The sequence below is a fragment of the Sus scrofa genome, chromosome 12, assembly GCF_000003025.6.
Source record: "Sus scrofa isolate TJ Tabasco breed Duroc chromosome 12, Sscrofa11.1, whole genome shotgun sequence".
NCBI lineage: Eukaryota > Metazoa > Chordata > Mammalia > Artiodactyla > Suidae > Sus > Sus scrofa.
This window is the reverse complement of record NC_010454.4, coordinates 23,882,497-23,899,068: the sequence shown is the minus strand read 5'-3', so window position 1 is coordinate 23,899,068 and position 16,572 is coordinate 23,882,497. Positions and strand designations below refer to the sequence as shown.

General features: G+C 42.8%; 1 protein-coding gene across 1 annotated transcript in view; it reads right to left on the bottom strand.

The window, feature by feature from the left end:
* Positions 7,014-16,572, bottom strand: part of NPEPPS (aminopeptidase puromycin sensitive) — an 87,217-nt gene continuing 77,658 nt past the window's right edge. The window contains exons 20-23 of the mRNA XM_003131527.5: positions 12,031-12,138; positions 11,159-11,314; positions 10,845-10,892; positions 7,014-8,522 (exon numbers count right to left, since the gene is read on the bottom strand). Of these exons, the coding sequence (XP_003131575.2) occupies positions 8,370-8,522; positions 10,845-10,892; positions 11,159-11,314; positions 12,031-12,138 (465 nt within the window). The 3' untranslated portion in view covers positions 7,014-8,369. The remainder of the gene's footprint in view (positions 8,523-10,844; positions 10,893-11,158; positions 11,315-12,030; positions 12,139-16,572) is intronic.

The window sequence follows — 16,572 nt, the reverse complement described above, 5'->3', positions numbered from 1 at the left end:
CATTTGCTCTCTGCCTGCACCATGTTACACTTTACCCCAGGACAGAAGGGCAGAGTTTTTGCAGGCATTTGATTTAGGCCCCATTAGCTGCTTCTCAGGTCTGGTCAAACAAACCTGACACAATTCTTCCCCAGAGGTCACTCGCACCAGGCATGCTCCACAGTGCTGCACAGCAGCGGTGGCAGACTTGTACTTGGTCTTCAAGTTATAATGATGCCTTTGCCATCTTTTTGAAAATTTAAATGTCAGCTTTTAAATATTGTGATCTTTCAGGAGTTCCCATCGTGGCCCAGCAGTTAACAAACCCATCTAGTATCCATGAGGATGCGGGTTCGATCCCTGGCCTCCCTCAGTGGGTTAAGGATCCAGCATTGTCGTGAGCTGTGGAGTAGGTCACAGACGCAGCTTGGATTCTTCACTGAAGTGGCTGTGGTGTAGGCCAGCTCCAATTGGACCCCTAGTCTGGGCATCTCCTTAAGCCATGGGTACGGCCCTTAAAAAAAGACAAAAGACCAAAAAAAAAAAAAAAAAAGGCAGTGCTTATTAGTAATAATTATTTTATAATATTAGTGATATTCCTATCATGCTTTATAACATGAAGACTTTTCACTCGTATTCTTCTCATTTTGTTTCCAGGTAACTTGGAGATTATTATCCTCATTACAGATTATTCCTCACTACAGATGAGGAAACTGATGACTCCCCAGGGTCCTGTAGCGAAAGTTTAGAATGATCAACATGTCCCAAGTCCCTCCATAGTCCGGGCCTCGCCCACCTCTCCAGATCCCTCTTTTGCCACTTTCCCAAGACCTCTCTTTGTTCCCACTATTCTGAATTTCTTCTGGTTCCTTATATAACTCAGCTTCTCTCCAGCCATAGGCCTTGCATCACACGTGCTGTTTCTTCTGCCCAGAGTGTTCTTTCCTGTCCTCTTTGCCCGGCCAGCAACCACTTATCTTTTGGGTCTCAGTTTGAGTCCGTTTCTTCCTGGGAGCATCTGCTGAACATTCAGGCTACAGTGAACTCCCTGGTATTAGCTTCTTATATCACCCTGCACTTGCCATTCCAAAGATTCATCCCCCTTCAAATTATTCAGTATTTCTTGATCCTGCTAGATTGTAAGCTCCATGGGGCAGAGACCAAATCTGCTTTAATCGATTCTATAGTCTCAGTGCATATAATATACTTCTGTTCTGCAAGCATTTGTAACTGGTCTGCTATCTGGATTCCTTAGCCATGGAACGCATGCCTGAGAACCCTGCCTTCAACTCCAGGGCTGTGGAGCGTTTCTGTCAGGTTTCTTCTGATATTTCAATAACCAAGGTCCTTTGTTTAGGGACCACAATGCACCCCTCCTGTATCAAATAGCAGGTTGCAAAGTTAGAGCCCAGTGCCACTGGATTCTTTGGTAATGGCTAAAAAAGCTGGTGCCCTGCTCATCTCTTCTGTTGTTTCTATGATGCTCACATACCAATGAGGATCTCTGCCCAGCATCCTTCTGGGGTGGTCAGGGATGGATCACAGATGACAGGGACATTAAGAGCTGCTCACACTCTTCCCATCCAGGTCTTTCCTTGATTTGGTGCACACCTGGGTCATTTATAGTTGGATGGCACGTTTGTTTTACTTGTTGGAAACAGCAAGGTATAGTTGCCAAATTAATGGTGCAAGGATAGCAGTGGAAGGAACATGAATGCTCAAGCTGGCATGGCAGGCGGTAAGCAGGGTCCAGTGGGAGGAGCTCATGGCCTCCTTTCAATAACCGCAGAAGCTGGAGTCCCTGCAGGTTTTCAAGCCACTGCATCTTTCCTCACCAGAGCCTTTGTGAAATCCATCACCATATAACCTTCTTCAGTTCATGGTGGCACCCCAAATTTGTGGCTAAATACCCAGGCAGTGGTATATAAGGTTGCAAATGTTAGTTCCCAATACGGTCCAGTTCATACCCCCAGTGAGGAAAGAACATTGAGTGAATTTCATTACATGAACCACTTAAACTAACTGAGCCCAAGAGCTGAAAGCCACATTCCTCAAATATGTTTACGCCACAAACTTGGCATTTAGCGACAGGCAGTCAGGCTGGAAAAAGCCTTCATGAATCAAAGAATCTACACAAGGAAGACATGCTCTCAAGGTATGCATTTGCCAGTTGTTTCTTTGTTCTCACGTCATCTCTGGTGTTGAGTTCCATGACTTAGAGCATGACATCAGGGGTCCCAGGTCCGAGTCTGGCACACTTAGCATCATAAGACAAAGGCTGAAAATGTGTGGCACCGTTTACAAAGGGGGACAGGCAGAGGGGCACAGTCTGTCTTCAATACCAAAATAATTAAACGCGGAGTTCCCATAGTGGCTCAGTGGTAAACCAACCCAACTAGTATCCATAAGGATGCGGTTTCGAGCCCTGGCCTTGCTCAGTGGGTTAAGGATCTGGTGTTGCTGTGAGCTGTGGTGTAGGTCACAGCCTCGGTCAGATCGTGCATTGCTGTGGCTGTGGTGTAGGCTGGCAGCTGCAGCTCTGATTCAACCCCTCGTCTGGCGTCGAATATGCCACGGGTGCGGCCCTAAAAAGACCAAAAAAAAAAAAAAAGCATAGAGTATTAAGAACATCTGGAAAAATATTATCTTTGGGAGGTGGGTTTATTAAGAAGGGATAGTCCTTTCTAGGGTGTTTTTTTTTTTTTTCCTTTAAAATTTGGAAATTGGGTATGTATTATGCTTGTGAACAAAATCAAAGTTTAAGGTGGATAGGGGTTAGTGATACAATGTTCTTAGATAAATAGCAGATCTTTACACTGGGGTCAGGAAAGAAAAGCAAAGACTGCAGTCGTTTTCCATCTTACACAAAAAGTACACTTGCATCTACCAGATAAAGAACAGCGGTCGGTCAGCTCCGGTAACGAGCATGATCTGTATCTGTGCTGCCCAGCAAGGCAGCCACTAGCCCTGTGTGGCTGCTGAGCACTCGAAATGTGGCTAGGGCAGGAGAGGAACTTTTTCTTTTAATTTATACTTCAATAGCTGCATATGGCTAGTGGTGACTGTATCTGGACACACAGGTCTAGAACTTTCTATTTACAGGGAATAAACATGTCAGCAGGGGCAGAAAGAGAAGACCAGATTCAGTAGCCAAGAGAGCCTAAGCTAAGTCGTGTAACTGTCTCACCAAAAGAGAGTCTGCATCCTCTGGTATTGTTACAAGAATGAAGCGCGACCAGGCCGACTAAACACGCATAGAGGTCATGCACCTCATCCTCCCGCACCCCTTCACATTCTCCTGGCTTTAAGTGCTCTGTTGATAGAAGAGAGAACTGACCTATTAGCAAAGCAGTCATCTCCCTTACCCTCATTCATCTCAAATAGTGTAAATGTGTTGTATTTTTTCTTATAAACTATTTCTCTCCATCTCTCCTTCATTATCTTGTGTTCTATGCCATCTTGAGACTTTGCCATGAAACCGTTAACCATTCAGTATACTGTTTTCTTCTTAATTTCTTTAGTGCGAGTCTAATAAGCATCAAGAAGAGTACATCCCTAAGACTAGAATATAGGCGTTCCCCTTGTGGCTCAGCGGTAACAACCCAGCTAGTATCCATGAGGACGTGGGTTCGATCCCTGGTCTCACTCAGTGGGTTAAGGATCCAGCATTGCCGTGAGCTGCGGCGTAGGTCACAGACACAGCTTGGATCTGGTGTTGCTGTGGCTGTGGTGGAGGCTGGCAGCTGTGGCTCTGACAGGACCCCTAGCCTGGGAACTGCCATATGCTGTGGGTGCGGCCCTAGAAAAAGCAATAAAATAAAAATTTAAAAAACCTAGTAAATATAATATGAATAGATAATGAACCCCCTAATAAATTAGTGTGGATTACAATGCAGTGTAGGAGTTCCTGCTGTGGTGCAACTCGATTGAGTCTCTAGTGCTGGGACACAGGCTCAATCTCCAACCCAGCACGGTGAGTTAAGGATCAATGTCATGGAGTTCCCACCGTGGCTCAGTGGTTAACGAATCCAACTAGGAACCATGAGGTTGCGGGTTTGATCCCTGGCCTTGCTCAGTGGGTTAAGGATCTGGCATTGCCGTGAGCTGTGGTGTAGGTTGCAGACACGGCTCGGATCCCATGTTGTTGTGGCTGTGGTGTAGGCCAGCAGCTACAGCTCTGATTGGATCCCTAGCCTGGGAACCTCCATATGCCGCAGGAGTGGCTCAAGAAAAGGCAAAAAGACCAAAAAAAAAAAAAAAAAAATTCTTTCTGAGAAAAAGATTGCTAACTCTACAAATGTGGCTCCAAGTCTAGGGCTTGTTTGGATAATACAGTTGACTCAATTTAAAGCAATAAAACCCTTCATGCACTCCTCCCACACCAAACTGCACGCTGCAGATATATATATATGTATTTTTTTTTTGGCCACATCCCAGGCATGAGGAATCCCAGGGCCAGCGATTTAACCAGTGCCGTAGCAGTGACCAAAACCACAGCACTGACAATGTCAAATTCTTAACTCACCGCACCACAAGAGAACTCCCAGAGACATACATTCTTTACAAAGGGGTTCCTTACTCTTACGAAACTCATCCTTAGAAAATGCAGGAAAAGGACGAGTTCCCGTCGTGGCTCAGTGGTTAACGAAACCGACTAGGAACCATGAAGTTGCGGGTTTGATCCCTGCCCTTGCTCAGTGGGTTAAGTTTCTGGGCATTGCTGCGAGCTGTGGTGTAGGTCGAAGACGTGGCTCAGATCCCGAGTTGCTGTGGCTGTGGGAAGGCTGGCGGCTCCAGCTCCCATTAGACCCCTAGCCTGGGAACCTCCACATACCAAGGGCGTGGCCCTAAAAAGACGAAAAAAAAAAAAAAAAGACAAAAAAGAAAATGCAGGATAAGGAGTTTCCACTGTGGCACAACAGGATGCGTAGCATCTCTGGGGCACTGGGACACAGTTTCAATCCCCAGCCCAGCACAGAAGGCTAAGGATCCAACAATTCTGCCCTTGCAGTACAGGTCGCAACTGTGGCTTGGATCTGATCCCTGGCCTGGGAGCTCCATATGCCACAGGGTGGCTGAAGAAGGAAAAAAAAAAGCAATGTAAGAGTTCACCCATCACTGTCCACTGTTCATATCAACACATTTGTCTTTCTTTCCAACCTGATTTCACTAACATTTTTATTTAAAATTTGTCTTTTTAGGACCACATCCAAGGCATAAGTTCCCAGGCTAGGGGTCAAATTGGAGCTGCAGCCGCTGGCCTGTGCCACAGCCACAGCAACGCCAGATCTGAGCCAAGTCTGCAACCTACACTGAAGCTCACCAGCAACGCCGGATCCTTAGCCCATGGAGTGGGGCCAGGGATCGAACCCCATCCTCATGGACACTAGCTGGGTTTGTTACTGCTGAACCACGATGGGAACATCTCACTAAAAATTTTAACTGAGGAGTATTAGGGAAAAGGAAAATCATTACAGATCTTTAAAACTATTGTGTAGGTCCAGTGCGACAGTATGATCTTCTAGTTGGGGAGACATACTAGCTGGGAGACAGAACAATTAACTTGCAGACTGGCAAGCTTGTGTTGCATCACTAGTACTGTTATTTGCTCTGTAACTAAATTTTTCTGAGCCTGCTTTCTCATCTGTGAAATGAGTGTAGTACTTACAATAGGGAACTGTTTTTTGTTTTTTTTTTTTTTTTAATTTTTTGTCTTTTTTTTTGCCTTTTCTAGGCATATGGAGGTTCCCAGGCTAGGGGTCGAATCAGAGCCGACCTATACTACAGCCACAGCAATGCTGCATCCTTAACCCACTGAGCAAGGCCAGGGATCAAACCCTCAACCTCATGGTTCCTAGTCAGATTTGTCAACCACTGAGCCACACCAGGAACTCCGTATAGGGAGCTATTTGGAAGACAGACAGTAAAACATCTGATGAGGAATAGGCTGGGTTAAGAATTTTATAAAACCAACGCGTCAGGACTATGGTGCCCAAATCAGTCACGGTATTAGCAGAAAACAGAGAATACCCTCAAACTGGGTAACTTGAGGGAGGTTTACTAAAGGAACTATTTACAGAGACATGGTGCAGAGTTCTGGGAAACCAACAAAGAATACTGGAGTTATCCAGAGCCAGGAGAGGAATGGTCCTTTCAGTCCCTGGCTCTGAAGGGGCAAAGAGAAGGAGCTAGAAACTAGAGAGGGCTGCTTGATAGCAGTCAGTGTTTGGTAGAGGGACACAGTCAACCTGTGTGACCTGACAATTTAGAATACCCTGTTCCTCAGCCTTTTGATGTGATCAAACACAGCCTGAAGTCAGAGGGCGAAGGATCCTGTTAACACAGTCCCCTGGGCTCAACACCTACTGGGGTGCAGAGCAGGGTGAAGAGTAGTTCAGAAGGGGAAACGAAAGATGCCCAGCACAACCTCTTCCCCAAGAGAAATAGAACAGCTGAACCATTTTACACAAAAACTTGCATGTATGCTGATACTAAAATAACGTCTAGAATTTTAAAGATTCTGATTACTTTAATTAAAGCAGAATTAGTTCCAGAGTTTTGGGTGCCCTAAGCACAGCCTAGATAGTCTACAAGGCAGCCCAGAACACGGAACCTGGACAGGGAAGCCTTGATAAATGGACTGGTAGGCTCGAGTTAACTCGAGAGAATTAATGGAGAGAATTAACTCTAGAGAATGCTGTCTCTAAGGAGCTTTGTAAGACACTTTTGAGACTCCAGAAAGAATTTAGAAGGAATCAGGATTTTTCTGGTTAGGTACTATTCATTAGAATTCAGGAACTGGATTTTCTTAGGCTCAAGTCTTATGGTGGGGAGTTTCCTGGGGCACAGAGGGTTAAGGACTGGTGGTGTCACTGCTGTGGCTCAGGGCACCGCTCTGGTGCAGGTTCAATCCCTGGCCCAGAAACTTTCACGTGCAAAAAAAATAAAAAAGGTAGTAAAACTTCTTATAGTCCTACTGAAGAATAGGAAAGTTTTTAGTTGATTATCAGAGAGAATAAAATAAATCAGGACATCAGTTTTACATTGACATTTTTATTAACGCCAACTGTTTTTTAATTATTATTTTCTTAAAACAATAGCACAAAAATGTTTCATGGAAGCAGTCTCACAATCTGATGACCTTCTGAAATACAGTTAAGCCACACCAAATATGAATTCCTGTTAATAACACACAAAAATACTTTTTTTTAAAGAAAAAGAAATGGGAAAAAAAAGTTTGAGAGAGAGGGAAAGGAATGAGATTTAGAGTTAAAACTCACTGGATTAGGTAGGTGAGGCTTGTTAATAGGATACACTGTGGAAGCAGAGTGGCACACACAGGCGTATAGTCTTTGTTGTTTTTTTAGCCAGTTACCATTAATGTATAAGCCCTGACTTCTTACATGCCCAGAATGAACCAGAAGCCAATGTTGATACTGTCATAGAAGGGTTCAACAGTTGGCCTGTCAGACAACTAAAACAATTTTCAGCAGAGTTAAGTCAGAAAGGCCTGGCTGAAAGCCTTTCATTTCTATTGTCTCACCTATATGCATTTCAGGGTTCTTAAAAGTCATCTTAAAAAAAAAAAGAAAAAAAATGTATATCAGTTTCTCTTATTTAATGTGGCTATAAAAGATGTTTCCTTATTATTCTTTATCTTTAAGAAGGACACCAGGGTGGGGGGATTGGGGATGGAACTAAAGGGAGGAAAAAACCCAGACCAGGATAAGTTTTTGTGTTTTTCTTAACTTTTCTTTTTTGCCAAGGGGTCACACAGAAGGGAAGGCAAGGAGGAAAACTACAATCCGTGGTTCAGACTGAAGTTATACAGGAAAATATATCTTCCTGATCAATCCCCATGCCAAAACACACACACGCACACGCACACGCACACAAAACCCCTCCTGGGATTATGCACAGACTACGTTATACCAGCTATCAGTCTTTCATGTATAACCATTCCCAGCGATGGACCCTTGGCTTGTAGGCTGCTTGCAGAACCCACTTCACAAAAATCCTCTTCACCCAGAAGCCTCTAGTTTCCTTTTGGTAGGTTATAAAAACAGAACATCTGTCATTAACAGGAGAGTGTTAAATACTTTTAACCACTGACAAGGCTTCAGGAAGTTTCACAGTTTCGTTATGCTCTATTTTATTACTATCATATTTACATTTTCATTTTTTATTTTTTTTGCTGAATTGCTGATTTTCCTTTTTTTAATAGAATTTTATTCTGGAGTGTGAGCAGGAATCAGTTAACTACATTCATTGTCCAACCCCCACTGGCTTGACAGAAGACTCCAAATTCTTGGCATGTAAATCAGCTGTTCGGTCGCTCCACCTTATCCCTGCATGAAGCAGCAGAACCATAGTGGTGGCACGCTCCAGGTTCATGCTGTGGGTGGCGAGGCCTTTCGCTGAAGGAGGTACTGGTGGATGCTCTCAGCATCACGCTTTAGCCAAGCAGCATTCAGCAGGATATTTTCACAACACTGCTGGATGGTGCGCTCAGCTGAAGGAGCTGGGTGACTCTCGAAGAAAGCCTGGTATAAAACAACCCAGAATGTAGGATCACTTCTAGCAAGATTAAGAAGTTAATATCATAGGTCATGAAAAAATATCCACTGGTATATAAAGGATTCATAAGCTTCATTCATGAGAATTTACCACTGCCACCCCTAGGCTGAAAGAAAAGCAGCTCCTAGAACCTGCCTAAAGGAATTCTCTCCCAAATATTATGTGCTTAAAAACCTAATCAAAGAGTTTCCTTGTGGTTCAGTGGGTTTAGGGTCTGCCATTGTCACTACTGCAGTTTGAGCTGCTGCTATGGTATAGTTTCCATCCCTGGCCCAGGAACTTCCATATGCCATGGCGCCTCCCCACCCCTCAGAAGCTTAATTTAATACTCCACAGACTCATGTTATTTGTACAATAAAACTACTCTAGATTTTACTGTAATTATGACAGTGCTTATTAACTAAAAGTTGAATAAACTATTTTCTAATGAAGTACACCTGGTTTCATAGAAAACACTAACCAACAAAAGGACTGGTGGGTCTTGCCTCTGAACTAGTCATCACAGGTGTGTAAGAGAGAATGACTAATTCATCAGATTAAATCTAGACCTTTTATAAATCACTAACTTTATTTACATGACAATGGCTCCTGTTCCAAGGCTCCTATCACAGCTGGCTTCTTAGGGCCTGAGTGAGATACGAGACTTCCTCTCACTCTATCTCAACAAATATCATCACTATTTTACATACGAGAAACCTAGGGATTATCCTTGACTCTTCCTTCTTCCTCCCCTAGACATGTTCACAACTCAGAGAAGCCACTCAGTAAATAGTGGTTGAATTAAAAGAATAACAAAATCTGGGGGGTGGGGGGATGTGCCTGGGCTGTGGGATGGAAATCCTGTGAAATCAGATTGTTATGATCATTATACAACTACAGATGTGATAAATTCATTTGAGTAAAAAAAAAAAAAAAAAAAAAAAAAGCAACAACAACAAAAAAAACCCAAAATCAAGCCCCTGAGTCTTTTCCATTAGCCCATCTCCTAAGCTACTATACCTTTTTTTTTGGGGGGGGGAGCCACACCCATAGCATATGGAGATTCCCAGGCTAGGGGTCAAATCTGAGCTGTAGCTGCCAGCCTATGCCACAGCCCAGTAACGAGATCTGAGCTGTATCTGCAACCTACACCACAGGTCATGGCAGTGCTGGATCCTTAATCCACTGAGTGAGTCCAGGGGTCAAACCTGCATCCTCATGGATGTTAGTCGAGTTCTTAACCCACTGAGCCACAATGGGAACTCCTAGAGATTGAGTCTTTCAGTTTTTTCAAGATCCAAACTCTTATTTCTAACAATGGCTCATAAAGTGAACCAGTCATCATAGCTCTCAGAATTTCCAAATTCACACCTGATAACCAACGCTCCTGCTTTCAAGAAGATGAGGGTGGAAGTGAAACTTAAAAAACAAAACAAAAAAAACAACTTCGCAATTAAATGCAATGAAAAGCTTAAGTTAAGACTTTTCTAATCAGTGTAGATTTGTCCCCCAAATGCTGAACTTTACCACTAAACTGATTTTTTTTTTTTTTTTTTTTTTTTGTCCTTTTAGGGCTGTACCCATGGCATATGGAGGTTCCCAGGCTAGGGGTCGAATCAGAGCTGTAGCCGCCGGCCTACCCCAGCCACGGGAACACCAGATCTGAGCTGCATCTGTGGCCTATACCACAGGTCACAGCAACGTCAGAACCTTAACCCACTGAGTGAGGCCAGTGGTCGAACCCATTTCCTCATGGATACTAGTCGGGTTCTTTAACTGCTGAGCCACAACAGGAACTCCCACTAAACTGACTATTAATTTTGTGAAGGCTAAGACGAGAGTCTCTACACAGTCACCTTGCCTTAATGTGCACACAAAAGACCCATGAAGGGTTTTTTGTTGTTGTTGTTGTTATTTTAGGGCCACACCTGTGGCAGATGGAAGTTCCCAAGCTAGGGGTCCTACCGGAGCTGTAGCCGCTGGCCTACACCACAGATAAAGCAACTGCAAATCCTTAACCCACTGGGCAAGGCCAGGGATCGAACCTGCAACCTAATGGATACTAGTCAGATTCGTTACTGCTGAACCGTAACAGGAACTGCTCCACGTTTTTTCAATCACACTTCAATGCCCTCAAAGATGATTCCAACTCTAAATTCTTCAGGCATTAAAGATACAACCTGTCTTTCTCCAAGTAAAAACACGGAGACACTAAAGTACAATATTACCTCGACACACTATGATTATAATTTGGTTAGTGTTTTTACTTACTAAAGTGAAAAGTGAAAAGTAAGCAGCACTTTTCCTACCTTAACTTCTCCAGCCATCTTATCAACTGCAAATCCCTCAACTGATAGCTGAAAAAAACAATGGTTTATAAATAGTAAGTACAACTAAGAGGCTAAGAACAAACTCATTTACCATAAAAACAAGTCATTCCATTCTCTTCAGACTTCAGTTTATTCTAGAGGGTGCAGGATGAGTTAGAGAAACCCTTTAGTAAAACTAATAGCTACTTAAGTAAACTCTTAAAAAGCAAAGACCATAATCTACAGGTCTAGTGAATCATGGATATCTTAATAATATCCCTGATAAGCTACTCAGAACAAAAATTTCCTCCTACCTTTATTAGTCTGGATATTAAGAATCCACCCTGGTATCGATTATAAAGTTCTTCCCAGTTGTCCTTTATGAACTTCCAAGCAGCCTTCCTTCCATGCTTGCTGCCTCCAGCCACTCCACCAATTACCGAGACAGTATCCTGCGGACGTACCTCTTCCTAAAAAAGAGAACTAAAAGTCTACCATATCCAGAACATCTTCTGGTGCCAGAAAGGGTAAATGCTGTTGAAATACCCAGGTAATCTCATGGAAGACATTCATTGTTTTAGGAGTAACTGGTACCAGAAGCTTCTAACAAAGAGGAGAATGTTTAAAGATCAGCCAAATTGAGAAAAAAGCACTTGGGATGGGTACAAATAGGCTACTCAACAGTCACTTGCTCTGGGGTAAAGGAAGGAAGAGATGGAAAATAAGCACAGGCATGTGTCAGCTTTCCAGTTTATTTCCTCTTCCAGTTGGAAAGTCTCACCACTAGAGGGAAATATAGTGGTTAGTAACAAAAGCTCATTTCAGTTTTCCAAGAAAGAGGAAGTCATTTTTTTTTGTTTTTTTTTGTAGGGTTGCACCTGTGGCATATGGAGGTTCCCAGGCTAGGGGTCGAATTGGAGCTGCAGCCTAAGCCACAGCAATGCTGGATCTGAGCTGCGTCTGCAACCTACACCACAGCTCATGGCAGCGCCGGATCCTTAACCTAATGCGCGAGGCCAGGGATTGAACCTGTGTCCTCATGGATACTAGTCAGATTTGTTTCCGCTGAGCCACACCGGGAACTCCAAGAAGAAGTCTTTAGTGTAGGGTTAAGGCAGATCAAGAATACTTGCTACAGATCAGTGGGTAACAATTCCCTCTAAAAGCAGTTTTCATTATAACTTACCGAAAGTGCAAACGTGAGGACTTTTTGAATCAACTCAGGTGAAAGAGTAGCCCCAAGGACTCTTTCAATTCGGTTTTTCTCTTCCTGCATGTCTGCTTGTTTGTGAAGCTATAGTGAAAAAACAAAGATAGAGACAGTTAACTCTCCCCCCTGGAAGTTATGTGTATATGACCCAATTAGGTGAAATTTTGCTCTATATTCTCTTGGCTAAGATTGCAGGATATGAAATTAACATAACAAAATAATACTTTTCAAGATGTATGGGCACTAAACTTGTCATGTGCCACAGCTTATCAGTTCTGAGCAGTTCAACATCAAGATCTAAAGGGTAAACCTGTCATGACCAAACTGTTTACTGACTGATGTCTGACTAGTGTTCTATATTAGATGAATGAAATAATCATTAGCAATACCACTGAAGATCATTAATTCAATTTACAGCAGTAAAAAATACATAAGAAGATGATTAAAGGTAACATTTTAGGGAGTTCTCTGGCAGTCTAGTGGTTAGTGCTGTGGCTTGGGTTCAATCCCTGGTCTGGGAATGGAGATCTGACATCAAACCAAAAAAAAAAGTAACATTTTAAGAATACTTGATGACACAAACATGGTCTTGATTTTTAAGTGAAAGAAGAGAGACAAAGTAAAGTGGCTAAATTTTAAAAAAATTAATGTGAAGGGGGAAAGAAAGTGAAAACATAAAAATGTAATCATTAATAATTGTCTCTGGGAGTTTCCTGGTGGCCCAATGGTTAAAGATCCAGCATTGTCACTGCTGTGGCTCTGGTTCAATCTCTAGCCTAGAAACTTCCAAATGCTGCAGGTGTGGCAAAACAACAACAACAAAACAATGGTCTCTGATCAGTGGCATTTATGCATCATCCCCCCGGCCTTTTTTTTTTTGCTTTTTAGGGCCGCACCCGTGGCATATGGAGGTTCCCAGGCTAAGGGTCCAATCGGAGCTACAGCTTCAACCTACACCACAGCCACAGCAACGCAGGATCCGACCCTGGTCTGCAACCTACACCACAGCTCATGGCAAAATGGGATCCTTAACCCACTGAGTGAGGCCAGGGACGGAACCCGCAACCACACGATTCCTAGTCATATTCACTTCTGCTGTGCCACAATGGGAACCGCCATCATCACATTTTTTTAACTGCAAAAGCAGCAAATGCTGAACGCAGAATATTTAAAAAAATAGAAAAGCATAAAGAAAAAATTATTATCTACACATCATCAAATCAGAAAAGATTGTTTATACATGCTATATTTATGACTTTTTATTTTTTTTTATTTTTCAGCCACACTGGCAGCATATGGAAGTTCCCAGGCCAGGGATCTAATCTAAGCCACAGCTGTGGCAATGCCAGATCCTTAACCCTCTGCACTAGGCTAGGGATTGAACTGGCGCCACCAAAGACAAGTTGGATCATTAACCCACTGCATCAAAGAGGGAACTCTGTGACCTTTTTAAAATTATAAGGTAAGTTTTATTTTCTACTTTATACTTTTCTAGTCTCCAAATCTTCCACAGTGAGTATACAAAATCTTTTCCCCTACTTAGAAACAAATTATTATAGACTTATTTTAACTAGAGCTATAAATGTACATGAGATATTGCTCTAAGACAACAATTTATAGACTCTCTTGATCTTTTTTCCCCTCTGAAGATTTAACACTGACCAGTGTCTGGAGACCCCATCACAGCTCCCAGTTTCCTCTTCCTTTCCTTTGGACTTTGGAGCCGCAGTGTAGTAAAATAGGAGAACTGGGTTCTAAGTCCCAGTTTTGCCTCTAACTAGCTGTGTGATCTTGACTAAGTCCTTAACCTCTCCAGGTCTCAGTTTTCCCATCTGTAAAATGATCGGGGTGGACAGATGATTTCTCAGGTCCTTTTCAGCTCTAAAACTCAAGGTCTGAACTCTGGCTTTTGGTTAGCATTCCCCAACTGACTCCCAGGAAAACCTGTTAGACTAGGCCACTAGATGGCAACATAACACCACATGTCAAATATACTTTGCATTAAAGTTATTTATTTATCCTGCTTCGTTATTCCCAAATTACTAACAGAAAAAAATCCTACTCATTTCTGATCAAGTGGTTTCTTGGAGAACCCTGATTCTGCCTTCATTAGAGCGCTTCCCATAGTAAAGTTGAATTATTGTGAGCTCCCTTGTGTTAAACAGATGCAAACTCTTATTAAAGCAACATATTGGTATAAATTCTTAAAAGTATGCCATGACATGAAAATGTCAAGGTGTATGTCATGAAATTTTCAGAACCCCAATTTTTCCCATACCTTTATGGAAGAGACAAATAAATACCAAGTATCTCATTTCATATGAAAAGAAATATAGGGCATAGGTTCAGAGACTATCAAGAATGAGAAGGGACCTTAATGTCATTTAGTTGAAAGGTAAACCCAAAGTGTAATTTTCATGTTATTAGAAAGGAAACTCTTACACAAGATATGTAGTTGAAGCAGTACATTTTGAGATGCAATTTCTTAAAGTTTATATTTATTAAAACATTCTAATTATGTAAATACTAGAAATTAGACTGCAATTCTGATCCACTTGGGATCAGAAAATCATTCTGATTACAAGGAAGTATTAAAGCACATCCCATTTCTATCCTGTTTGTCTCCGTAAGTGTGGGTATTTTATTTAATTAATTTATTTATTGGCCAGGCTTGCAGCATATGGAAATTCCCAGGCCAAGGATTCAAATCCTATCCACAGCTTCAACCTATGCCGCCAATCCTTAACCTGCTACATCACAGTAGGAACTATTTTATTTTATTTTTTGGCTTTGTCCACAGCATGTAGAAGTTCCCATGCCACAGATCAAACCTTCGCCACATCAAACCCACGGATCAAATCCAGTGACAATGCTGGATCCTTAATCTGCTAAGCCACCAAGGAACTCCTCGTTCCAAACATTTTTCTTTTTTTTTTCTTTGCTTCTTAGGACTGCATCTGTGGCATATGGAGGTTCCCAGGCTAGGGACTGAATCAGAGCTGCAGCTACTGGCCTATACCACAGCCACAGCAACACCAGATCCGAGCCATATCTGCAGCCTACACCACAGCTCTCAGCACGGCCAGATCCTTAACCCACTGAGCAAGGCCAGGGATTGAACCTGCATCCTCCTGGATACTAGTCGGGTTTGCTACCACTAAGCCATGACGGGAACTCCCAAACATTCTAATGGGGGCTCAACAGGTTAAGGAGTTGGCATTGTCAGTGCTGTGGCATGAGTTCAATCTCTGGCCCAAGAATTTCTACATGAGCCACCAGGTAACTCCTGTGTGTGGATTTTTTAATGAATGGGCGTTTTAGGTCTGACAGATGATTTAGGTATTTAAGCACATTTTGCACATTTTATTTGATGGTGATAAGTAGAATCAGCTCTCTCACCTCTAATGCAACCAGATGGTCAAGTTTTTTCTTAGACTAATAACTACATGGACTGGGACTGGAGGCAGGACCTGTTCCACATTATTAGGACTTTCAAGCAGATCACTGCCGCAGTTGTCTTATGGTGCAATGGGTTAAAGATCTGGTGGTGTCGTCACTGCTATGGCTTGGGTTTGATCCCTGGCACAGGAACTTCTACATGCCATGGGCGTGGCAAAAAAAAAAAAGAAACACCCCCAAAAAACGAAACAAAAAAACAGATCACTATTATAAGGACATGGCAAACTGTACCTGTATTTTTTCTTAGCCAGAGTTTTATTATATGCCAACCACCCTGAGAAACTATAGAGGCTGCGAAGGCAAGTGAATTAATTTCCTGTCCATTCATAAGAGGTATAGAGACAAACCATTTAAAATGGGCAGACCCCAGGTAAGTCTGCACTAAAGGGAATTTTTTTTTTCTGCTTTTTAGGGCGGCACCTGCAGTATATGGACGTTCCCAGGCTAGGGGTCCAATTGGAGCTGCAGCTGCCCCCTAAGTCACAGCCACAGCAACACTAGATCTGAGCTGTGTCTGTGACCTACACCACAGCTCACCACAACACCAGATCCTTAACCCACTGAGAGGCCAGGGACTGAACCTACACCCTCATGGATACTAGTTCAGGTCCTTACCACTGAGCCACAATGGGAACTCCTTGAAGGGAAAATTTTTAAGAACCTGACATTTAATTAAAATGAACATTTCAGTATTAAGATTTAAGATGCATAAATCTGTGAGTAAAAAAAAGAAGTGAGGGAGTTCCCGTCGTGGCGCAGTGGTTAACGAATCCGACTAGGAACCATGAGGTTGCGGGTTCGGTCCCTGCCCTTGCTCAGTGGGTTAACGATCCGGCGTTGCCGTGAGCTGTGGTGTAGGTTGCAGACGCGGCTCGGATCCTGCGTTGCTGTGGCTCTAGCGTAGGCCGGTGGCTGCAGCTCCGATTCGACCCCTAGCCTGGGAACCTCCATATGCTACGGGAGCGGCCCAAGAAATAGCAACAACAACAACAACAAAAAAAAGACAAAAGACAAAAAGACAAAAAGACAGAAAAAAAAAAAAAAAAAAAAAAAAAGAAG